We start from the raw sequence: 27,312 nt of genomic DNA on the forward strand, positions 1-27,312 counted from the left end.
AGTATCCGTATGCACAGGTGCAATGAAAATCTTACTTGCAGCGGCATTACCAGGACACTGCATTACAGGCACAACATTCAGGGGAAAAAAAACATAATTCTTGTATAAATTTGTTTAATTTGTATAAGAAAGAACACAATTAGAACCAAAATAATAAACAAAGTTCATTGTAGTGTCAAGTGGTCATGGTGTTGCTATACTGAGGTAGTGATTAGGGTTGTGCAGGTTAGCTCAAGAACCAAATCAACTTCCTTTATTGCTCTTTTAGGTTTAATCGAGTTGCAAATAAAGTTTGTAACTTCATGAACTGTAAAGTTATGCAAGTAGACTCTGTACAGGTTACTACAAAACTATGCCTGTTGTTCCAGAGTTGCTGAATCTACTCAAGACCAAGAACAAGTTAAATTCAGCATCAGAGAAACTGATCTTAAGAAAATTCTTTCTTTGAGAGAATAATTCTCTTGACCTGCAGCAGATTCTTTTTTGCTGACTCAGTATCTTTGAAGTCCTCTTGCTGCATGAAAAAGTTTGTTTGGGAATTATTTAATTGAGCTACCAGTTAATTTGTAGGATCTTGTAATTCCTTTGCTTGCAGAATTTGGCTAGTGCTGTGTCTTCTGCATGATGTGTGGATTATCTTTTACTTTAGATGGAATAGGTTTAATGTAAATCTACCATAGTGAGATAGAAACCGATGCTGTAATTAGTTAGTTATCATACAGCTGACACTTCAATTGTGTCTCCTAAAATCACCCAGTTCCTTTGGTCTTGTACCTACCTAGTTTGTGATGTGGAGTAGATTCCACAGCCCTGGAACATCAGGCACAGTTCAATGAACATACATAGTCTGCTTGATTAGCTTCATGTTATTTCAAAGCCATATTTTTAACCTGATTAAACTGGCACTGATTTGCCAAGATGGAAAATCAGCAATATTGAATTCATATTTAAAGCTTAGTACCATGCGGTTAATCATAAAATAGTGGCAATACTTCATTTAATGAAATTGCCTACGTAAGACTGGTTTTGTGCCTTTGATGGTACCAATCCCATGTTGCTTAGTTTACTAAATGTCTCAAATAGTCAGAAATGGCTCGGTTAATTCTTTTGTAGGCTACTTTGATAATTAAAGTTGTCTGGGCAAAACATTCTGTTAATCAAGATTTTTGTATAAACATGAAATCAGCTGGCAGCCTGTAAGACATGAGTTCTGCACTAAAATTGTAATTTGCACAACTGGAGCTTCACACACACACACACACACACACACACACACACACACACACACACACACACACACACACACACACACACACACACACACACACACACACACACACACACAGAGTTCGTATTCATCATCTTGTACACTCTCTTAAATGTGGTTATTGATATGGGACAAGTAAATGTATTCACTTTGAATTAACTAATGTGATTGCTATTACTACATATCATATGGCCTGTATTGTAGAAAGGAAGGTTCTATGTTTATTACAGCAACATTGCATGATAAGTTCCCATTATAAAGAGGGAGGAGATAAAATATGAGAATAAGCTAGCAAATAATATTTTTAAAAAAGTAAGAACTTCTACACCTACATGAAAATTAAGAAAATGCTAGAGAAATGGCAGAAATTCTAAATAATTATTTTGGACTGCATTCTGTTATTTTACCTTGTACTACCTCAATGCACTGTGTAATGAATTGATCTGTATGAATGGTATGCAAGACGAGTTTTTCACTGCACCTCGGTACATGTGACAATAATAAACCAATTCCAATTCCAATTGGACTTCCTTGCAGAAGGCACTGTAAAAAAAAATCCCAATAATTATAGATTATGAAGGGGCTATAGGAAGGGAGGAAGTTAAGACACTCTTCAACACCAGAAAAAAAAGTATGAGGCAAACTACTTGGGCTAAAGGCCAGTAAATCCTTTGCACTGATAGCCTGCTAACTGAGCTTTTAAAGGAAGTGACTGCAGAAATGGTAAATGCATTGGTTGTAATCAACAAGATAACAATGGAATGATGACCTTTATTGCAAGATGCATGGAGTATAAAGGAAGGGAGGTATTGATGAAATTTTACAGAGTGCTGGTGAGATTGTACCCAGAGTCCTGGAAAGTTTTGGTCTCTATTTTTAAGGCAGAATATACTTGCATTGGAGGCATTGCAGAGAGGGTTCATGAGGTTGATTTCTGGGATTAAGGCAGTAGATGAATGAAGAAAAGTTGAGCAGGTTAGCTCTATTGGAGTGTAAAACAATGAGAGGTGATCTTATTGAAACATACAAGAGCTTGAGGGAAATGACAGGGTGGATGCTGAGAGGATGTTTCCCCTCATGGGGGGTATCTAGAACTATGGGATATAGTGTCAGAACAAGGGGTTGCACATTTCAAATGGAGATGGGGAGGAATTTCTTGTCTCAGATAGTTATGAATCTTTGGATTCTCTACTGCAGAAAACTGCCGATGGAGTCACTGAATGCATTCAAGGGGGAGACTGACAAACATGTAAATAACAAGGGCATCGAGGAGTGAGTGGGAAAATGTTGAGGCCAAGATTGGATTGGTCATAATCTTACTGAATGACGGAGCAGGATTGAGGGATTGATTGGCTTACTCCTGCTCCTGCGTGTTATGTCCAAATGACCATGCAGATATGCCTCAAGTGTCAGCAAAAGATGGGTTATTCTTCAATCAGCTTTTTCTCCTTTTAGGTTTTGTGTCTAATTTCATGTGTACATGTATCCACACACAAGTGCAGAGGTACATGCACACTACACCTGTGAGAGATATTTTCCATTGCCTACCAGTAACCCTTGAGTTTTGCTTTCTAAAAGTATTTACAGTTAACATTTGATGCTTACATCTTACTTCTGTACTGGTCTATGCCAGCAGAGAAACCCCATCAGTCCCATTCCTTCTCTCCTTATTTCCCTATAGCCCTGCAATTTACTCACTCACTCATATGCCCATCAACTGTCCTTTATTCTTATGCCACTTACCTGGACCAAGGGGTTATAGCAGCTGATCAACCTACCAGCTTTGGGATGATGGGAGGAACTACCCATGGGAAACCCCTGCAATCACAGTGTGGACATCAGGCTCCACACAGACAGGACTGAACCCAGATCCCTGAAGCTGCGAGGCAGCAGCCACCATGTATGTTATATCATGCTTATTTTGATGGAGAAGTAATTAAGCTCTGTTTTTAAAAATAGAGCAAATTACGGAGGATTCTGCCAAGAATAATTTATTTCCAAGAACAAATAGACTTTGCCTTTATTCTATCAATTGTTCATTTAGCCCAGTGAACAGATAGAGTGAAATTAAATCTTTAGGTGACCTATGGGTGCAAAATTGTAAATGAAATACATTGTCAAGTAAAACCTTTGGCTTCAGTTCCTCCCAGCATTCAAAGTACTCTGTATAGTTCATTGTGGTTTGGATGTCAGCATGTTGTTGGCGATCAGATGCTTTACCTTCATGTGAAATAGACATAGATCTGCCACTTTTCTGACAATAATTAAATTAAATTAAATTGGTTTATTATTGTCACATAGAGAATAGAGTACCACAGCACAGAAACAGACCCTTCGGCCCGTCATCGATGCTGACCTGACCTTCTGCCTCGTCCCATCCACCTGCACCCGGACGATATCCCTCCAAACCCCTCCCATCCATGTACCTATCCAAACTTCTCTTAAATGTTACAATTGTACCCGCATCTACCACTTCACTGGCAGCTCGTTCCACACTCGCACCACCCTCTGAGTGAAGAAGTTCCCCCTCAGATTCCCCTTAAATATTTCAGCTTTCACCCTAAACCTATGTCCTCTAGTTTTAGTCTCACTCAACCTTAGTGGAAAAGCCTGCATGCATTCACCGTATCTATACCCCTCATAATTTTGTATACCTCTATAAAATCACTCCTCATTCTCCTGTGGTCCAGGGAGTAAAGTCCTAATCTATTCAGCAACTTTCTTGGTAACCTCCTTGAAAAACTGTATAAGATTGGTTAGATGTGACCTACCACACACAAAGCCATGTTGACTATGCCTAATCAGGCCCTGTCTATTCCAAATTCTTATATATCCTGTCCCTCAGAATACTGTCCAATAATTTACCCACGACTGATTTCAGGCTCACCGGCCTATAATTTCCCAGTTTATTCTTAGAGCCTTTCTTAAACAACGGAACAACATTAGCTATCCTCCAGTCCCCTGACAGCTCACCCATGGCTAAGGACGTTTTAAATATCTCTGCCAGGACCCCTGCAATTTCTGCACTAGTCTCCCACAAGGTCTGAGGGGACACCTTGCCAGGCCCTGGGGACATATCCACCTTAATTCACCTCAAGACAGCCATCACCTCCTCTTCTGTAATCTGGATTCAGTCCATGACCTCACTACTCTTTTGCCTCAGTTCTATAGCCTCTGCGTCTGTCTCCAGAGTAAATACAGATGCAAAAAATTTATTTAAGATCTCCCCATCTCTTTAAGCTCCATGCATAGATGACCACGCTGATCTTCAAGAGGACCAATTTTGTCCGTTGCTATCCTTCTGCTCTTAATGTAGCTATAGAAACCCTTGGGATTCTCTTTTACCTTGTCTGCCTCATGTCCTCTTTTTGCTCTCCTGATTTCTCTCTTAAGTATTCTCTTGTATTTCTAATACTCCTCAAGCACCTCATTTGATCTTAACTGCCTATACTTGATATGCACCACCTTTTTCTTTACCAGGGCCTCAATATCCCTTGATAACCAAGATTCCTAAACCTGTTAGCCTTGCCTTTTATTCTAACAGGAACATACAGATTCTGTACTCTCAATCCTCTCAACCTCCTGCCTCTTTGCTGGAAAACATGTACTGAGGTACAGTGAAAAACAGCCTTGTGGGGCACCAATGTTGAGGATAATCATAGCAGAGGTGTTGCTGCTTGTCCTCACTGATTGCCGTCTGTTGGTCAGGATGTCAGGGATCCAGTTGCAAAGGGAGGTGTTGTGTCCCAGGGTTTGGAGATGAGTTTGCTTGGAATTATAATAGCAGGCCAGTCACAGAGTTGGTTGCACATTGTAAAAGTGGGAATTTTTTTTTTAGCATAGAAGCAGAAAACCAGAAATTCACTTTCACTTGTAAATTACCATTCGGCCACAACTGGACTGTATATTCCAAAGCCAGAGTGTCCAAGACAATTGGTGGTTACCATAAATGGCCAGCTCCAGCACTGCATTCCTGACCTAATGGACCATTCAGCTACTGTAAAGTATTTTAACAGGATCTTTGAAAATGTCTGTTACGATTTTAATAATTGTTTACATGTAACTTACTGTTGACTTGTGCATTTAAATTGGTCACAGTAAATAGATTCTAATGTTGTTCTTAAGGTAGTGTGGAAAGATGAAGCTTTTTAAGAGACCTTTGAGGAAGGAGGGCATCTGTCCATTGTGATCACGCTTGCTTATTAAGTTGTATTGACTGAGACATCTGTGTCACTGCAAATGAAAGATGCTTATTGATTTCCTAACTGCTGTTCACGTTCCTTTCACACTTTTTAGGATAAAAAGTTAATCATCTTGGATGCGTATTCATTCTCTGTGAAGGGAACAGACTAAGCCTTTTTGGCATTTCATGAATCAAGTTGTTCAAGTTGAGTGTGTCAAGCAGACAATTACCAGCTTGCTCTTTACGCCTGTCCCTTGATATCACCTGTAACAGAGTAGCCTAATGGAGGGATGTCCCCTTGACATTTGATAGTAGTGGCAGTGCTCCAATCTTGTTTGTTTGCCACAGAATCAATTCAGTACAATTCAGAACATAATATAACCAAGCATTAAAAATGTGCTATCTGGTAGTTTAACAAAATTACCAGTGACAGTTCAATATTGACTTCATATTAGATGTTAAAAAAAGTTAAAATTATGATTCTCCTGCTTGTCATTGGGAAAATCAGCTATTGACAGGTTGAAAATAGCTTTTTGCTGTGTTTCATTGACACAGGTTATGTGATATAAATATTTATTTCATATCTGTCACTCACTGGTAATGCCAAACATTGATTCCAGTATTGATAAAGTGTCACTACTTCATAGGAAGCATTTGCCCATGTGTTTTTGAATTACTTTGTGCAGTGTAAAATATTATCTGTTAGACCTTCTCCATTGCCCACAATATTCTTGAAATAGTTACTATAATGAAAAAAATTGCTGGGATTGTTTTAAAAAGAACTTAATTTAAGAAATGACATATTGACATTAAATACAAAAGAATTTTAGTATAAATTAGATCGATTTGGAAGTAAATGTTGGTATTTAAATAGTTGCTTAATAAATTAATTGTGATAAATATATGTTGTACAAAAATGATATTAAATTGGCCTTTGAAAATGTTGTTATCTTTTGGCAATTTTATGCACAAATTTTTCATTAATCATATTATTTGTCATTTTCCCCCAAAATTATAAAATCTAATTTACTTCATCTCTTGTTGGTTTAGATCAGAGGAGAAAATCAGTACTGGGGTGGGTATTACTAGGTGACAATTTAATCGGGAGTTCAAATAATGCTTTGAAAATGAGATTTTGGAGCTTGAATAATTTGCAAGGATTGTCTTGAGGTTCAGGTTTAGGTTAAAAAGTTTTGTGATAAATACATGATATAATTTCTTAAGGTTTCATACAATATGTTATTTAATTGTTTGTTTTCTGTAGAAACTTAATTTTTATTGTTGGGCTCAGCCTCTTTGTGTTTTGGTAGCTGTAGATTTGTTTGTGGTCAATTAGTATGACTTTTACTGAGAGTGCGACCACTAAATTTACTCAATGAATTGCTACCAGTTTGTGGAAAAATCACATTTAACCAAGGTGGGGTTTTATTTGTCCCACTATGCTTTCTGTACAATTGTAAAATGTATTGCCTCAAATTGCTGCCATCATTGATGACAGGACTTTAACCTACTGTTCTGTCCAATAGTACAATATCCAAGTTTGGGAAGATGCAATCTGTTGTTGCAAAGCTGGGCACTTTTCACGTTTGAAATGAATACCGTGTGAAAGACTTAAATATTTTTACCACAATCCTACAGTGTACAATATTTTCCACCTGTCTGAGATGCTGGGCTACTATTGGAGGAGAAAAAGGAGTAGCAAGCACATCTAACAAAACATGTGAAAAGTTGTTATCGTGCAAGCAAGTTTAAAGAAAATCATTTGAAATGGTTTATCTGCATGGGTTGGAATGTTGGAATTAGGCTGCTTACTTTGTTCATCTGGTCTTTTATTATGCTTGCAACGCAGAGCGAAGCTGATTACACATTCTAGTGGCAAATCAATTGTAAGGTTTAAAGTAACTGAAAACTTTGCAGAAATCTGTTTGGAAAATGACTTCACGTTGTTAGACGGTGAGCGTTACTTGAGCTGAGCTGATGAACTGCCATACAATTACATCACACCGTCAGACACAATGACAAATTAAAGAACACTTACAAATAATATCGGAAATATGACTGGTAGAAATTTGAAGTAAAAACAGAAAGTCTTGCAAGTATAACACAATCAACAAAATAACAGTTTGTAATATTCAAAGTCTCTAATATGGGGGGAAAAGGTCCCAATGCATTTTGGATGTACAAGTAAGGTTGAAGAGTCTGGGGATGTGTGAAAGCTTGGTTCCAGAGGTGGGTTTTAAGTACTGTCCTCAAGCATGGAAGGGACGAAGGAAGAGTGGCAAGGTGGCAGGAGTTACGGCAATGAGGTAGTGAATTTAGAGAAGAATTTCTAGAGCAAGTCAACTGAAGATGAAGTGGCCAATGATCTGCAAGCCCAATCATTCTGCAAGTGTAGGAAATGGGTAGCAGAGATTTGAATGAATTAAAACTTATAGATGTAGACCACATTAAAAGGAAAAAATATATTATTGCTTTGTTGAGTATTAACCTCAATTGTCTAGAGGTTTACTGTTCAAGTAACTATGAGCAGTGAACTGCTATTCAACCTGAATTGCAAATGTTGGGCCAGAACAGTCTGTCAGCAGCAGGTGGTCTACATTCACTGCTAACGCAGGAGGAAGTTTGAACTTGCCTCTTTTGGATCCATCAATGTCGTCTTAATGCCCAGTGCTAAATGGCAAGGTGTTGAACAGTGGCAGAGCTGAGTGTGACGAATTGTGGGTGGACCAGAATGAGCTTTCCCCAAGAAATGGATGAAAAAAGTTGACAGCCAACTTAACCTTGCCCCAGGCTCTGTCTGTGTAAGATCTGTCAATTGCTTCTGAATTTCACTGCCATTTTGAAAGATTTGAAAACTGTTAATAATCAGTAAATCACAGTTAACTAAACAATTCATTCAAAAATGTGAATTAACTAATATTTACCCTTCTCCCTGACAGTTCTTCTTCTCCATCGAAATGAATAGGCTTGTTGTTTCTGCAAAAGATCTGCAGAGCTGTAACTGCTGGCTAATTGCAGCAAGCTTGTGTCTACTGCTCGACCTGCTGAAGGGGTCCAAGTCAGAGTGTGGTTGGGAAAATACTGTCTAGAGCAGCCAGTAAGCTTGGACTTGAACATTTGCACTGGTATCCCAAACTTCCTGGCACTTACAGGGGTAAATGCCAGAAGTTTGACATAAAACTGCTGGCATTCCTAAGAAGTTAAAAGTGCATTAAATGCTGAAAATGAGACAGAAGCTAGTTTTGCTGCCTTATTTACCAGAAATGCTTTATTTGATGTTATGAAGAGGAACAAAGATGTGGGAATAAAACAAGGGGGGAAAAAAGCTAAACTTCATTTCTGTGTGTTTTTTTTAAACTCTATGACAAAATGCTATAGAGGTTATTTCTTAACTCTCTTACCAAGTTGACAATTGAAGTCTTTGACATTAACACTTCTGCAGCACCTGTCTCTTGTTTCTATGTGACTGGCATTGAACGCTACAGACTTTGACAGGACTGACATACACTTTGAAGGATGGCTGCATTCCTACTTGTTTGTAATGAAGACCAAAGCCACTCTCAGCTAAATTAAATTGTTTCGGTTTTGAGGCAGAATGGCATGATTTTATACCGAATTCTCATTTTTGCCTTTGTATTGCCCTCGGGGTTTAAGTGGCGCCAGTCAGCTTCCTTTCTCTTCTCCCCCAACCCCCGGCCCACCATTTAGGTTCCTCACACTGACCCACCTAAACCATGTTATATCATTCAGTTTTGACGTCTTTTATCAAACATTAATGAAATGACCCAGGCAAACAAATTGTCATTAAACTTTCCATCACTTCGTCCCTTGGTATTGTCTTTTATAAATTGAACAGCAAATGTTGTATTGATCTTTCCCCACTTGCTGCTGAACTTGAAATGACCTGGATGCTTGTTGTTTATGGCCTTGAGTTACTTTTCCTTGACATTTCTATACGCTTGCCTGACATTACTAGTTTTTTTTTCCACCTTCCCTTCCTTTAGATGAATGAACAGGACATTCAGTATCGAGATATCCTCGGTCATGGCAATGGAGGGACAGTGTACAAGTGAGTATCTGCCTCTACCTATTACCACAGAATGCATTGAAAAATGTTGGTAAAGGGTTTTTTAATGTCCTCCCAGCATCCATCATATGGTTTTGGCTGAAGGCATGCATATCATATTGATTTGATGTTGAAGAATGAAAGCGATTCTGTGGGTGCCTTTCTGTGTACACTTTACACTTAGTCATTTCCATTACAGCTATGATGTATTATCAGTGTTCAGCAAACATGACAAGGTGACACAGGTCGATGAACAGAAATTTCAACTCCTGTTTCCACCTGAATCAACTATTATTGAAATAGTTTATTGAGATTGAGGTATTGATCACTGCTTGCACTAACCTTGGCTTAAAGGGAGACTGTCTACTCTGGTTTGCACTTGTATATAAAAAAAACAACCCATTTATTTTTACAACCACTTAAATTTTATTGCAGCGGGTTGAATTACTTTGTTGTTTCTCTTTAATTTCAAAGCGATCACGCTCCTCACACACCCGGATCACAAACTCCAAATGCTAATTGACAAAGCATTTTAAAATAAATGTTGGGGTTGGGAATGGTAGGAATGACTTGTGGCTTAGCAAGCAGGCAAGCTTGCATACTGTTAGTAAGTATGACTTCCAGACTAACCTAAAACTGAGATTCTTGTCTCAACACTTTATATAATCGCCCTCCCAGTTGCCCATTATGCTGCGCAAATAGCTTTTCACTCAATTGAGTACAGTTACAATCGGTCCACAACAGCAATCTATCTTGTATATGGTAGTGAGTAAAATCTCATTGCATCACCCAGCGATGCTTTTGTGTAGGTAATAGGGTAGGTGTGTAATATTTTCAGTTTCTCTTGCTCGTTTTAGCTTATTAGAGCAAATAACAAAAGATGTGGTAGAAAGTAAAGAACAATCACTTTACTTGAATTTTCTACTTGCTATCTTCCTTAAAACATAGTTTTTTTCAAATACTTTCTGCAATTGAGTACCACCAGTATGTAGGTAGTTTTAATCACTTTCTTGTTTTGAATATAAATTACACACTTGAATATATGTTCTTGCCAGATATTAGCAGTTGTTGTGCAAATGTATTCATGTTGCAGTTGAAAGGCTTTTATATGTAAACTGCTGCATAATACAGTTGGAATTTTTTAATGACTATATTTTCTCTAATATCCACCAATACCTTTTCTTGTGAAAATAAACAAGGGAAGCGAGTGACGCACAATGAGTTGGCGCAGTAATGGTCTTAAAACACAGCAGGCCTGCTGTTTATGTCCTTCATCATAGCGGTCTGCAGTGGAGCAGCAGTATTGAGCAAAACAAGGCATTTTCATATCGAAAGGAGGAACGAATCACTTGTGTCCTTCCTGGTGGTTAAGTAGAGAGATGCTGCCAAAGTCCTCAGCAGCCTTTAAGTGTGATCCTAGTCAAAATGAAGGATTTTCAAAATATAATCTAGAAAACGTTTAAATAGCCATTGCTTGATTTTTATTGATATTGTATTTATTTTTACAAGATATCAGCAAGAAATGATGTGAAATTAATCTGGTAGTAATAGCCATAGTTTATTGTATGTCCAGGAAATTCACTTCACTTAAAAGACCAAGAGCTATAAAAACACAAGCTTTAAATAACAGTTTCAAATTTTAATCTTCTGCTCCACCACATCGCTCCAAGTTTTCTTCCCTCCTATTCTCAGTGTGCCAGGACTGTGTTTGCAAACCTATTTTCTTATAAGATTTTGCCATTGCCTGTCCTCTGTTAAATGAGCAACCGATATAAAACCAGTGTGGAAGAGGCCTGACCTCTGATAATGTCAGATTCACAGCTATTTAACCAAGCGCCTCCCTCAGCTAGTGTCACAACCCCCGTTCTCACTTTACTTGAATCACTTACTTGATCTCCACCTTGATTCTAGTCCCTGTTCTTGGCCTGAGACCACCAGCCCCACCCCCACCTCACCATCCCACTCACTTCCCATCCCTGACCCAACTTCCAGACTCTGCCTCACATGTGGCATATTTCCAAATACAGAAAGCTGCAGTGGTCTTTCAGTAGCACTCAAAGCCTCAGGACCCAATCACTAATGAAATTTGCAGTGGCAGATCCAGGATCTCGAATTTCTAAGCAGTACATCCTTCTCTCAGTTTTGAAAACTAAACTACATGCAATACTGTAAATGAGGTCTCATCAAAGGCCAGTAGAAATTCAGCAAGGTTTCTTTTCAAACTCCATTTTCCTGTAATAAAGACCATGATACCATTTTATAAAGGCCACCCTACCATCTATCAATGCATACAAAGCAAAGGAAAAATGCTTTGTGTGTTAGTAAGTGACAATTTACATGAATTATTTTCATTATGGAAATAATTCCAGGGAAGTGAAGTTGTGTATGGGTGGAAATGTACTTGCCTTTTGCCAATGAGTAAGGACTTCTTTGCGGCCAGTGTATTCCTACCTTCCACACTTGTCTATTGCACTCAGCAGTTAAGTCCAGGGGCGGAGCTCAGTTATGCAGAGATGAGGGTCAGGATAAACATAATATGGTGAAGGTAGGTGGTTTGTTTATTTTTCTGTATTTTAACTGAGATTAATATTGTTAATTAATTTTGTATCAATTAATTGTGTTTTTAAATAAGCTTATAATATGAATGGAGTTTAGGGTTCATAAATATTGCTTAAACACTAGTTTTCCCAAAATCATCAATATATATTTAAATTTGCCGCTATTATAATTCTCAACAAGCTAAATTTGTATTTTTTTGCTTTTTTATGCCTTACCAATATTATACTCTTTGTTATTACAGTGCATTTTAGAGACTACTGTTTAGACATTAAGCACAGCAAAGGGCAAAGATTTCCATTGTGAAATTCCTTTGAAGTCACTTTTGGAAAACCTAGTGTAGCGATGCCAAAATATTGGAATTTTAATGCAATATAGTCAAATTACTTTAAAATGCATCATCATTATATGCCATCAGGAATCCAATGTCAATCCTTCTGCAATTCGTCAGAACTCTTCTTTCCTTTAACTGTGGCACTTTCACATTCCCTCCTCCTACCAGCAATTTAACAGGTGTGTTCCACAGGCTAAGCTTTACGTCTGTAATACATGCCCTAAATCCTTCCACTTCTTCGTCTCCCTATGGCTCTCTTGGAGCTTCTGTGAAGCCCACCTCTTTGATCAAGATTATTGTCATTCCTGATAATTCCTTCTCCTTTGGTTTTGCATCTTTTTTTATATATTATACCTCTGGAGTGCTATTAGCTTTCTTCTGTATTCAAGAAAACATATAAATGTAGTTGCTGATGATTGACAGAGAGAGAAATATGACAACATTTTACAATGAGATGCCTAACTAGTGAACTTGCTTCAAAACAACGAGGTTGAAAAATTACAAATAAGTTTGGCAATGTGGGCTTTCCAAAGTCTGTAGATTATAGGAGGAAAGACTGATGGATTGAGATTTCTGACTTTCATAAATAATTCAAAATTATTATATTGAAAGCTTAGAAGTTTTAGACTAGATTCCATCATTCAAGTGACAAATTCTACTGTTACAGCTGCAGTGGGACAGTCCATAATTCAGTTCATAAAGTTTAGAAAAGAGCAATTCAATTTTCAGTTACTAAGTTGCAAAAATATTATGTAATTTTCCATATGGTAAGGGGTTAGCTCTCCCCAAACCAGTTGTCCCATTGCTCTTACCTGAGCACTGTTAACACATCTACTTTCCCACTGTCTTAGTCCATTTCATATTGAAGCAGTGAAACTGAATTGAGCTTTAAATAGTTTTATCTGTAACAATAATTGCATGTTTATCTTTTGCTGATGATATTTAGAAACTTTGTTTTGCATGAACCATGATAGAACCTGCTCACCGAGAAACCTGTGGTGACAGTTCCTGCCTCTGTTGGATTAGACTAATATTTTAAATATATTTTGTAAAATTCCATTTTTGTATTAAAATATTTTATAAAGCATTGGCTTGGAAATTTAAAAGCTTTTTGTTTTAGGTTTACACATATGAAAGTCGTTTTCTCCCCCACAGTGGAACACGAGTGCAACCATTTCCAGATAAAACCACAAGGTTCCTGGAAATTTGACTGGGTACCTGAGGTCACACATTACTACTTGTATCTGACATGATTTCTGCATCAGACATGCACCAAATAACATTGTTAGTAACAAAATTAATTGGCTTTGTTCTGAGGAGCACCTGTTGGTAGATGCAGCCAGAACAGCTAGGTTTTAATAATGCCATTCTGGGCTGGGATCGTACTCGGGTAAATCCCATGACTGAGTTCCTCTCTTTTGGGCCTCCCCTCCCCCTATAGTACCAATACCCCTCGCTCGGTGACGACTGAAGCCATCAGGCTGTTGTTTCTGTCTTTAATCAGTCTATACCCTTGATCCACTGACCAGCAGCTTACCATATATATTTTGTTCCTATTGACTGATGTGGTCTCGGGAACTCTTCTGACTTCAAAACAATTTGTACAAGCACCGGACTGTGGGGGGGGGGGTAAAAGTGCCAGATCATCAGGTATGAATCACAAAGGTACTACAAGGAACCTTTAGAAATACTTGCCTCTAACGATGGTTATGCTAGTATACTAGAATTGTTGTCTTTTTGTTTTATATTTATCACAAGACTCACAGATCCGAGCATCATTGGTATTTTTTTCCATGACTTAAGCTTAAGATTTGAGGGCAATGACTTTATGTGCTTTCCCAATTTTTTCCACTGCTCTAAATTCTGTCAGGTTACCATAAGGTTCTGGTTTCTTGTCATTGCAAACTTGGATAGTGTTAGCAGGCTGTGTGATCCTTGGAAGGGGACAACGGTTCCTCACATGATATCTTCACTAACTACAGTCTGCTTATGCAGTAGGAATCAAACACAGGCAGCTTTTTGATCCAACCTGCTCCAAGAAAACAGAAGTGTAGTACTTGTATCTCATTTGAGATAATTAAGGTTGACTCTGATTTGGGAATTGTGCCTTAATAGATTAAGTGCTTCTGGTTTAGTAGTGCTTGTTCAAGTAATGCGTTTACTCACAGGTGTCAGTACAGTCTAGAGCACTGATGAGACAAAAACAGAAATGCTGGAAGAACTCAGTCAGTCAAGCAGCATCTGTGGAAAGAGAAGAGAGAGACACACAAGAGACTGCAGATGTTGGAATTTGTTGCTCTGTGGAAAGAAAAGGCAGTCAATGAGTGACTTCCTCAGGGCTGGGGGAAGAGTGGAGGGTTTACAGTTTTCAATGCAAAACTGTGGGGAGGTGTGAGGTGTAAGACAAAAAAAACATATGGAGATAGGTTAAGACAGATCAGGTAATAAAGAGCATGAATACTGACAACAAGCGAGGCATTAAATGAAATGGGATGGGAAAGGAATATTGATGATGGGGAATGATGAAGTTGGAGAATTCATTGTTTGTTCCAGGAAGTTACAAAGTGCCTGGGTGGAAGATAAGATGTTGTTCTTCTCAGTTTAGTTGGGCCTCAGTATGGCAGTAGAGAAGGCTATAGACAGACAGGTTAGTGGGATTGAGAATTATAAAGTGACATACAACAGGATGCTCACGATCACCCCCGCGGACTGAGTGCAGGTGCTCTGCGAAGCAATGAACAAAATTGCTTTTAGTTTCTCCTCTGTCACTACTGAATGTAGCAGATCGGAATGGAAGTGCTTCACTGGGAATGATTGGGCCCCTGGATGGTGGGAAGGGAAGAAGTTAATGGACAGGTGTTGCAACTCCTCCGGTTGCATGGGAAGGTGCCGGGGGATGGGGACTGGTGAGTGGTGACAGAAGAGCGCGGACCAGGGAGTCACGAAGTGAGTGGTCCCTGCGAAATGCAGAAAGGGGAGGAGAGGGGAAAATATAACAGGCAGCAGGATCACGTTGAAGCTGGCAGAAATTTCCAAAGATGCTGCTTGTCTGACTGAGTTCTCCCGGCACTCCTGTTTTTGTTTCAGATTTCAGCATCTGCAGTTTTATTTGTAGACAGTGATGAAGTTTTGTATGCTAATTCTGGAGCAAAATTTAAGAGTACAATACATTTTAAACTTCAAATTTTGAGGTATTTTAATTTAAATGAAGGTTATGACCATGTTAGGGCTGATTTATATTTATTTTCATGGGATGTATTCCATCTGTTTATCTATCTGGCCATTAATGGAACTATTTTAGCAACACTTTAATCAGTTGTGAAGCTTTCAAGTGACTAGTTTAAACAAAACCTTTCCATCCAGATATAGAATGTGTTTATGTTTAGATTTAGACAGATTCAGTGTAAGCTGTGTGGACAGCATTCAGAATCTGCTTGATAAAACTGTTCAATTAAGGCAAAAGCATTTACATGGTGTAATTTACCTAAATTGCCAGTGGGCCTCTTACACACTAGCAGTGTTAGAATTGATTTAAGCAATTGATTTTAGCTGAAGCTGATAAATTTCTGCTTGTTAGTTACAGTAATTTTGCAGAAGACTTTGTAAAGCAGTATTGAAGTGTGCATTTAGCTGATGTTTAAAAGAAATGTTATTTACAGTGGGTTTTTACTGTTTGTTTAGATGTTTGGGCAGTTTGCCAGGCTATTGAAGCTTAAAATTTTTCTTCTTTAAATATTTAAACAACAAATTATCCAATTTTCCCATTTGCACTAAAGACAAACTACCTATGTAAATAAATAGACAGAGAAATTAATTCTTCTGGTTAAGGGAAATAGCTTCCAGGCCCAGAAATAAGGCATTGTTAAAATGTGATTTTAAAAATACATATTTTCAAGCTTGCATCATCTGTTTTTATTTAATATTGTATTATTTAAAGTCACACCAAAGTGCATGACTGAGAGGGTGCTACATTGTTAGAAGTGCTTTCTTTAAATTACATTTCAAACCAAAGGACATTCAATCTGATAGATATTAAAGGTTAGGTGGCAGGTGCAAGTTGTTGCCCTTGTTCCTAGTCGATATTACTCATTCAGCTAACACCTTGAAAACACGTTTGTTGGTCATTCATCGCATTGGTTTTCTGGTATCTGCTCTGCAGGTTTTACTTTTGAATCGCATGTGCAAAAGAGTGAAACCTGATGAAGCTCTACATAAATGGAATTCAGTCTCTGGGTACTTTTACACTAAGCAAGACTCATACCAGTGACTGGCTGAGTTTTTCCAGCATTGTCTGTTTTAATCCCATATCAGTACTGCCAGTTCCCTATAGTGAATCATGTGGAGCCAGTTGCAATTCAAATGCTGTGTCTGGATAAGGCTATCTACTTTGTTCAGTTGGTCTTAATTTTCCTCAGCTGTTTTATATTCAGATTGTGGAGCGGAGCACAAACTGGTATTAATGCTAGCCTTGTGCAGTGTGAATGTAACTTTTATGTCTGTTTAAGTTGATGTACAAAGCTAAGAAATGTCTCGATAATATTCAGTGTTCCAGATTTTGCTGGGTAGCTAAAATCAAATTCAGAACTAATGCACAGGCACAAAAGTCTTCAAGTTGTTGGTAACTGTTCTTATTTTTCACAATTGTGTTCAGGGTTGCAGCAGATTCCCACCACTCACATTGGGGAAACAGTACAAACAGCTGTGCCAGGTTAGATTTAATGCAGGTTCTTCCCCATTGATTTCAGATGGCAGATCAAGGCTGCGAGGAACCAAGGGTAGCATACCTATAGATTTGTAAACAGTTTATTTAAATATTTCCAATATTTTAATTTTTACATCCTTTGAATGAACAAAGGATAGGATACTTCTGGATCTTTAAATGGTTTAAGTTTATTTAAATATTTTGTGTGATTCAATTTTTACATTGTTTGATTTTTTTTCAATAGTTTATAACAATTTTTAAGATGTTTCTACAAGTTTCACTGTTTTGCAGGGTTGGGGAATCAAAAACTAGAGGGCATAGGTTTAAGGTGAGAGGAGAGAGATTTAATAGGAACATGAAGGACAACTTTTTCACCAAGAGGATGGTCATTGTATAGAATGAGCTGCCAGAGGAAGTGGTTGAGGCAGGTACACTAACAACATTTAAAAGGTACTTGGACAGGTACATGGTTAGGAAAGGTTTAGAGGGATATGGACCAAACGTGGGCCAATGGGACTAGCTTAGATGGGAATCTTGTTTGGTATGGACCAGTTGGGCCAAAGGGCCTGTTTCCATGCTGTATGACTCTATAACTGACTAAACCAGGGAGAGTAGCGTGGACAGTCGTCAGTGTTTATCAGCTGTTTGTGGGCAGGGATTGCACTTTTCCCTCACCACCCTCACCTAAGGATGTGAAAGCATTTTGTGGAAGGCAGCAACAAACCATCTGCTGAAGGAACTCAGTGGGTTGAGCAGCATCTGTGTGTGGAAGGGAATTGTTTGACATTTCAGATCAAAACCCTGCATCAGGACTGAGTGGAGAGGTAAGTATAAAGAGGAGAGGGAGATTGATGAGACAGGGGCCAGCAGTGAAGGCAATTTTGCTGTTTCTCTTGATAATCAGGGTGGCTTCTCCCAGCAGTTTCCCATCAGGAGTATCATGAGAGGTAAGTATCCTTTTTATTTCATAGTTTAGCAGTAAGTTTGGCAGCTTACCACTGATTGATGATTTGGGCTGTTGGTGTTTTCTGAACAATTTCTTTTGGTTGTCAAGTAGGAAATTTCCATTCTTCAAACTCTTTGTAATATTTCCCAGCAATGGCACATCAGATTCTAAGGACTACTATTGTCTCAAATAGCTTCCACTGATTCATTGAGCAGTCAGTATTAACAAAGGCAAATAAAATAAGAATAGTAATGAAATGTCAAAATTTGGAAAATATTACTTAGTTTTCATTGTTTCTATTTGATCTTTTGATTTTGGGTTACTAAAGGCAAATAAATCACCCTTCAAAGGGTTATGTAACTCTGAACTCCAGTGATTTAAAGCTGGCTTCTTGAAAGTTCGTTGCTGTGCAACAATGCTCTGTAATCATTTAGTCATTGTATATAATCTATAACAATTGTCCAAGAGAAATAGTACAGATTTATACACAAGGTTTTTTTTTAATTTTATGGATGTTTGTGATACTTTCACCATTAAGTAAATTGATAACACTACATTGCATGCAAAAACATTCCAAATAAAGTTACTTAAAAGCTCAAAACTGCATCAGAATCGAATACTCTAATGGCAAAAAGGGAAAATACAGCACTATTAAAGCATGAAACAAGTTCTTTACATTGCAGAAATCCCTTTTTGCTGTATTTAGATAGTCAACTACTTTCTCTATCCTTTGTTGCTATTATTTCTTTCCAGTGAAATTTTTCTCTTTGAGATGTTGGCTGTCTAGCTTTGCTTTTCCAGACATTTTTCAGGGTTTTCAGCACTTAGTTTTGCTTTCCTTCTTTTTCTTGCCTGCTGAGATTGTGTTGCTCTAATATATTAGAAGAGGACCTGTCAGGAGTGGTGACCTTTTTTCCCCCTAGTGAGATATATAGACAATGCATACTTCATAGTGAGATATAAGGTTGTAATCTAATGAAAGGGTTCAGATATCCTAAATCAGGAGAGCAAAACTGCAGCATTTCATAACCATCTGAGCCCTGAGACTAGATCTCAGCCTTGAACTCCCTTCATAGTGCAGTATCTGTTATCTTTTTAATTACATTGGTTTATTTCTTTGTAGCTTTTAATTCAGTTTTCCAGCTGTCTCTGTGCCACTGATGGCAAGCCAGCATTATGTTGCATCTTGTCCACAGTATCTACAAAAGACACATGCATGGCTTAGAGCAAAAAAAATCGCAGTTTTCACCCTCTCATAATTGTTCTATATTATTTTTGTATCAAAGAAGTCGAGAAGGTACAGAACATAATTAACTGAGATGCTGGTGTCAAAGTTAAGGAATGCTTCAAGTGTACCTTTCTTTGATAAATGTAGAAGAGGTTGATGAGGCCGTTTGGAAAAATATAAGGAATACTTGGCTTAATTATTAGAGGAAAAAAGTACAAAATCTGAGGATTTGTGGTGAATGTTTCTGAATCACTGGTCTCAGCAGCACTCTGAGAAGGATGTAAAAGTCTTGGAGGGAGTAAGTGGAGTTCTACCAGAATGCTAGCAAGGATTAAGAACTCCATTTCTGTGTACCTACTGAAGAAAAAAGGGTTTTTCTATTCAAAACAAGGAAGGAGTTCAAGAAGATTAATAAGCGATTTTTGAAATGGTTATTTCGGTTATTAGCTATGGGTCATGTGGTTTGCCCGTTCTGTTGCCAGCTGAGTTCATACTTCCCATTTACATCACCAGCCTGGCTGGTGCTCCAAACCGCAACATCAACTTTCTCTCCCCACCTCCCCCTCTCCCCCTCTTACCCCTCCCACTTATCTGTTCCACTCAGCTTTCCTACACAGCTCTAGCCACACATCAACATCTTCTCCAGACTCTCTCATCTCCATTCCTGCCCGACCACATCCTACCTCCTTATCTCTCCCCCTGAAATCTCCTCATCCCACCCCCATTCCTTCCAACTCTCTGGTTACCCAGTTTAATGAACTTGCAAGCTGTTTATTTGTATAATAGTCCATTCTTCCAACATAGTTACAATTTCTTGCTTTCAGGGTTATTATTTGAATGGTTTAATCACTAACAATTAAGTAACCAGCCTGATAATCTGACTAATTATAATTTAGTTTACTTTTGCAATTCATTTTAATGTTTGTTTTGTAAATGTGCACTTTTTATTGAAAACTTTTAAACCCCTAAAACCTTTAGTAAACAGAACCCTTTTTCTTGGAGTTGGATTGCTGCAGTTTCCATTGTATGCTGATGAAGAATTTAAGTAATAATTTATGCGTCTTTGTCAAGTCCCTTCATTAATCTCTTTCTCTGCTTTTCTGAAAGTATTAGCACCTCTGATGTGCTGTTCCAAAGAGACTAGATACACTTTCTTATTTGTGCTGGAGTTTATACTGAGAGTCCTGACGACCCACTAGATTATGCAACAATTAAAAAAAGAACAGAAAGTTTTAATGGACACTTCCACTAGTCCAGGCTAATAAGATAGAAACAGAAAATGTTGGAAATACTTAGCAGGTCAGGCAGCATTTGTGGAGAGAGAAACAGAGTTAGCTTTTCAGATGAATGACCTTTCATCATATGGTTGCCTGACCTGCTGAACATTGCCAGCATTTTCTGTTTTGTTTCAGATGTCTTGTTTTATGATTACTGAGCTAATGAAACCAATTTCAATATACAAGGTGCTACCACAGCACGCACTAGAGGTCAAAGCTGGTTACTTCCCAGCAGAAGACCAAAGACATACTATTTTTTTCCTGCTTTACACACCATCCCATTTACTTGTTGCAGCATTAATGCTTCTGATCTTCGTGAGTAGGAAAATTAATGTTTAAAAAAAATAAGAAGCACATTTAGATGATTTTTTCTTTCCAATGGCACACGATTGTTTTTTGTGTTCAGTTTTGTCAAATATATAAATATTCGTTTAAAACTCGGTTAAGGCTGTGTTTATAGAAGTGATACATTTCACCCTGTTTTATAATTTATTTGCTCCATATAAAATTCAAGCATCAATTGTTCGTGAGTGAAAAGATAACATAGCCAGTGTTTTATATCCCAGGTTTTGTTGCATTGTTTGACACCGAAATGTTAACAGTCATTGTTATGTATGTGTCCAGTACCCTATGTACAAATACATATTTTTAAATGTTAATTTTGGGACAGATATATTTTATATTTCTGTAACAATAAAGGGATTAAAATACCTTCTGCCCACATTCTAACGTGCAATGAATCACCATGGAGTGTAAACAATTTAGATAGAGGGCATTAAATTGATGTATTCTGTAATGGGTACTGATTAATGTACTGAGTTAGCTCCATGCTCTCATTTCTAGGTTTGAATCTAGGCCAAGCCAATTGACTGAAATGTTTCCTTCTGGCTGTGAGAACCCTATGTGTAATATATGCGTGGTCTCAGTTCTATTAATGAACTTAATTTGTGACTTTTGGCTGAAGAATTATTCTTTTACTTTAGTTGCATTTACATTTTTTGTACCTCCTTCAGATTACCGAGGGATATTCTTGCTGAAAAACAAGGCATCTTGGGTTTCAGACACCAATTGTCAAAATCAAGTACCCTGGAGTCAGATCTAGTAAAGTCATTGTATTGCTGCCCCATCAATGCACCTTAACATGATAATTTTGTATTTCCCTTTCAAATAGTTATGTGTCCACTGGCAGTGCTAGTTTATTTTTGTATCAATTTTTCTTTTGTTGCATTACCTTGCTTATTAAGAAATGGATTGAAACTGCTAAAACACATGCAGTCAATATAGAAAAAAGATTCTCATATGTCTAGGATCCTTACAAACAGTCTGCTTCAGGATGGATTGAAACTAGGTCCCAGGGGTGAATGACAATTTAATGTTTAAACAGGCAAGGCATAGTTATATTTAAGTGACTGTGTACTTTCAAAGGAATATTGGCCCAAATTTCCTGTCAAGTTAACAGTGAGGCAAACGACAGTCACCGTTCTTTATCTTAAATGGTACAGCAGCTTCAAGTAAGAGGCAGAACATTTAAAATATAACTATGGCTTTTTAACCTTGCAGTGGATGACACTGCCAGCTTACCACAGTAGCTGAACTTAGCAGCCCAGGTTTTACAGACATGGGCTAACCATCTGTAGTCTATTCTCCCTAACATGGAATCATGTAATGGAAGTTTACCGCATGAAGGAACCCATTCAGCCCATTGTCTCCATGCCTGCCAAAAATTGACCTATTTGGGTTGCTGTCAGTTCCTAGCTCTTGGTTCATTGTCTTGTAGTTTGCTCCTCTTCAAATGCTCACCCAAGTACCTTTTTAAATGTAATGACAGTTTCTGCCTTCGTCACTTTTCATGCAAAATGTTTTGCCTATTTCCACCATCCCCGCCCCCTGCCCCCCCACCAATCCTTTGACCAATTATCTTTTCTGCCAGAGAATTAAGGCTACACACGCAAAATACTGGAGGAACTCAGCAGGTCAGGCAGTATCTATGGAGGGAAATAAACAGCTGACATTTTGGGTCGAGACCTGTCATCAAGACTGAGGTCCAATACTGTTGAAGGATCTCGACCCGAAACGTCAGCTGCCCTCCATAGATGCTGCATGACCTGCTGAGTTCCTCCAGCATTTTGTGTGTGTTGCTCCAGATTCCAGCATCTGCAGAACCCCTTGTGCCTCAGAGAATTAAGGCTCATCCTGTTCACCCTATATAGACCTATTATAATTTTAAATCTCTCCTAGTCCCAGCCTAGTCAGTATCACTTCATAGCAATAATTCTTCAGCTATGGCAACATTCTCTAAATCTCCTCTGCACCATTTCTAGTGCTATCACACCTTTCTTGTACTGTGGTGACCAGAACTATACATAGTTCTCCAGCATGCTTTCCCTACTGTTGTATTCTGTGCCTCAACGAATAAAATCCCAGTATCTAATACACCACCTCACTCTCCTTATCTGCCTATTTTGCTGCTGTCAAAGGTCTTTGGACTTGCACTCCGAGGTTTCTCTGTGGCTCCACATTTATTGGTATTCAGTAATTTACTAAGTACTTCCTTTCTTTGTTTGCCCTACCCAGATACATTATCTTACACTTCACTGCATTGAACTCTCTTTGTCACTTTTGTGCTCACTTCATCAGTCCATTGATATCTTCCTGCAGCCAGCTCTGGAAGGATGGTCTTATTTGACCAGACTGCCTTGAAGCTGATCAATGAGGCCGCAGGAAGAGTTTTCAGTGGCCAGAAAAGCCCTGTTGTTACTGGAAACCTATGAATCTGGCAAAACCCCACTCCCAGCATTGCTGGTTGGCAAAGGTTGAAGGTTTTTTTAAATGTTTCTGAATGTCTCTGACACTTCACTGAATAGTTGTGCACTCTGTACTAACTCAATGTAACTGCACTGTTTAATGAATTGACCTGTACGATCAATATGCAAGACAAGTTTTTCACTGTACCTCGGTACAAGTGACAATAATAAACCAATACCAATTCTGCACATTTGACTAACCTGGCACAGGACACAGGAAGAGATTCCGCAGTGTAAATGCCCTGGACTCACGACTCCACGTGGAGTCTGGCAACAAGCACATTGAGAAATGGCTGGCTGATCTCGGCCAGTAAGTTCGGGATTTGAGCAGGAGACCTGAAATTTACCACTATTTAGGTGAGAAATGCAGGAAGTTCAGTGCCAAACTGACAGCTTCACCCAGCAAAATCCAGGCCTCGGAACTTAATAAATAAGTGCATCCATTTTTGGTTTTGAATTAATGTTGCCAAAGAGATTAACCAACTAAAGCAATGAAGAGAACAGTAAACGCGCCTTAAAATAATTGGCTCAGCTCCTCAATTTCACCAAGCTACTGGGGGAGCTTTGTCCTCTCATAAATATAAGAATTCCAAAATAAATTGGTTGGTTTCTATATTATATGTTGGTTTCTATTTTATCTCCTGAGAGAGTTGTATATCTACAAAAATAAACTACATTTTTGTTTTGTGGTTCTATAAGATATTATCAGACATTTAAAGCATATCAGCATTAATATATTCAGGAATGTAGGAGTGACACAGTATATTTTAATTAGGCTACTTCTGTGGTTTTTATGCAGCTTGAAACCATTGCACAGTTTTGTTAGGTTTCATAGTTTTGTTTCATACGGGTAATTTTTTTTCTGTCTCATTGTTCATTGGTTCACATAATATCCTGAAAAGGAAAATTTAGTGGCAATACAATCCTATTTCTAACTCGGTTCTCTCTTCACCTTCAGTTTAGTTATCTCCTGCTCTGTTTTCTTTTTATCTACCTCAGGGTCTACATTCTGTGTAAACATGTCACTACATTCTAAGCACAAGAGAATTTTTCTTAATTTTAGAGATTTTACATTTTTTTCTACAGGGTGTGAAATGTCATTGTTTAAATATACATCATATCTGAAACATTAATGTCTTTCTAAATCCTCACTGATGTTCCTGAACAAAAAGGAATCACATAAGTAGTAGATGGTGACTCCGTAATGTATGATAATTTCTCTGCAACTGCTCACTGGCACTGGAAGGCATTGGAGTTAAAGACTTCTTGATGTAGAATATTAGATACAAGGGAGTGATTTCATAGCTGTAATCTAATCTGTAGATTCAGGTGGATGTTCATAAACTGCTCAAGTTTCACTCTTGCGATTTATCCCGTTAGCTGAGCAACCTTGATGAGGTTACAGCCTGGTAATCACTCCCTGCTATCTCATTCTATATTTAATGCTGATCACAGGTAAAGGGTTATATGCATAACTAATGAAGTAAAACAATGTAATTAATTATTCATCAGTAGTAATTATATGCAGTCATTTCTACATTTTAATTATCCATCTGGTATACCTTTCCCATCAAGCTCCTTTCTGCCAGTAATGCTTCAGAAGCATATAATGGTAGCAGTTCACAATGCCCATTGATTATGTGTAGGATGCCCTCAATTTCCTTTTGATCAACTTGCAAATTATTTTCCAATTTAACTTTTATTTGAATTGTTAAAATGGTATTTGTTAAGCATACTTGCCCCATATCCAGCATAACCCCTGGCACAGTAAGCATTTTTGCTGTCAATTTGAATGATTGTTGGCCCTAACCTTATTTCATAAAGTAATGTCAACATAATTGAGTTGGTAGAATTTATAGCATTTTAAACATGATTTGGGTTTCAAGAATTGAGGTCAGAATCAAGTATGGCATGGAAGAAGTACTGCATGGGTACCATTTTCCAAATGAATCGTGTCTGCCTGGTTGGGTGCAGCTGAACTGTAGCACTATTGAAAGAGGTGCAGAAAGGAACCGGTGGCCTGACAAACATTCTGCCTTTGACCAACATAACCAAAAATTAATTCACTCATTTTTCATTCTTTTTGTTACTTGTGTAATCTTGTGATGTGCAAATGGGCTGAACAATTATCAGTGCAACAGTGGTGTTACTTCAAAGGTCGTCCATTGGGAGTGTTTTGTGACATCATTATCAGGTGAAATAGAAATTTTAGTCTTTCCCTTTCATCACCTTCTTTAGAAGGTATTGAGTGAAAGTCGCTAATTTTGGAATTTTAAAAATAATTTACAGAGAAGGGAGTATTTACTGTGAGAAAGCTGATGGTTTTAACGGATGCAGCTTGAAAACATAAAGTAAGAGCTTATAATGATTGTACAATGATAGTACAAAATTATCTTTACTGTGTATCAAAATAAATTGTGAATTCAGTGCAGACGGGAAAAGATCTAATACAGGAAGTATTTAATATTTTGCCTAATAACATATTGCATAGTGGAATAAATGTTCACATTGGCTATATAATATCCTGCACTTCCACGATTCACTTTCGCGGACTTCAACTCAGGAATGATAGATTGGATTGCAGTGTAGATTTGCCAGAATGACCCATGGATTTCCAGGGTTAAAACAAAAACAAGTGTTGATTTCTCTGGAATTCACAAATAGATGGGTTGAATTTTTCATGTTAAAAGGATTTGAGAGGGTAGAGAGAAACTGTCGTTGAGGAAATTAGAATAGAATATGTTGAAAGTACTCAGCAGATCAGACAGCACCTGTAGAGAGTGAAACAGCTAATTTTTCCTCAGACTGGTGACATTAAATCAAAATCGTCAGCTCCAACACAGGATGACATGCATAATAAACAGCAAAAACAGAAATATCAATCTCTCAACCAATGGATCAGATCAAATCTCTGAATCCCTGCCACACACAGTTGTGAATGGTGATGGACAATTAAATGACTACTTCAACTCATGACAACTTGAATTGAATTTCAACCTGCCTTTCTGTTAGTTGATGATTATCAGTTAATAGCCCATCCAGAATCTTAACTGTGTCTTTTTTTTTACTGAAGATCCAGCAATATCTTCCTTGGTGAAAACTCATGTATTCATCCAGTACCACAGCCAGCCGTTCTGCCTCCATGAGTAAATTTCCTTCTTGGTCCTCTCCTCTTATAACCCCTTTCCTATTCACATCCTATAAAATATTTCTGGATACCTTTTTATATTTGCTGCCGGTGTTTTCTTAAGCTCTCTCTTTGTCTTTTGTATTTTCCTTTTCCTTCCTCTCTGAACCTTCTGTAATTATTCCCACTCGCACTTGTGTTAACACATGACACGTGCCAGGTTTTTTTTCTATGCTCTATTTTGCTCTCTTTTGGTCATGGCTCTGGTATTAATTTGCCTGTCCTTCTCCCTCATGGTAATCTACCTGGACTATAGCTGAAACATCTCACAATTTGCATTTTTACCTAGCATTAAGCTTCCCTACAGTTGTTGGACCTGCAATCTTCCAAGCATAAAATAGAATAAGAGACTTTTCTTAAAACAAAAGGGCAGGCATATGTTCTAAATGCTCCTGTGTCTTTATATTACTGGGACATTTCTACAGGCCATCAACTTGTGGGAAGGATACTGAGGACCAGATTTGCACAGAAATTGCAAAATTTCTCATCCATTCTAAACATTAGGATATGATTGCACTTCCCTAGATATTCTCTCACTGATGCCTGTCCCACTTGGCATGGCTTTTCTCCCAGAACCAAATCCAGCAATGCCACCTTCATCATTAGGCCAGAAACATGCTGACTAAGAAAGCTCTCAAACTTTGGTCAGAAACTCCATCTGCCCTTTGCCCCTTGTGTTCTTGCTATTCCAGTATAAGTTGGTTTATGAAGTTCCCCACATCACTACTCCGTGGCATTTGCACATGTTTGCCGTGTCCGTAC

General features: G+C 38.1%; 1 protein-coding gene across 1 annotated transcript in view; it reads left to right on the forward strand.

The window, feature by feature from the left end:
• map2k5 (mitogen-activated protein kinase kinase 5) overlaps positions 1-27,312 on the forward strand; it is a 220,459-nt gene that overhangs the window by 64,532 nt on the left and 128,615 nt on the right. The window contains exon 8 of the mRNA XM_052040367.1: positions 9,455-9,519. Coding sequence (XP_051896327.1) covers positions 9,455-9,519 — 65 coding nt within the window. The remainder of the gene's footprint in view (positions 1-9,454; positions 9,520-27,312) is intronic.

Source organism: Pristis pectinata, chromosome 28, assembly GCF_009764475.1.
Source record: "Pristis pectinata isolate sPriPec2 chromosome 28, sPriPec2.1.pri, whole genome shotgun sequence".
Classification (NCBI taxonomy): domain Eukaryota; kingdom Metazoa; phylum Chordata; class Chondrichthyes; order Rhinopristiformes; family Pristidae; genus Pristis; species Pristis pectinata.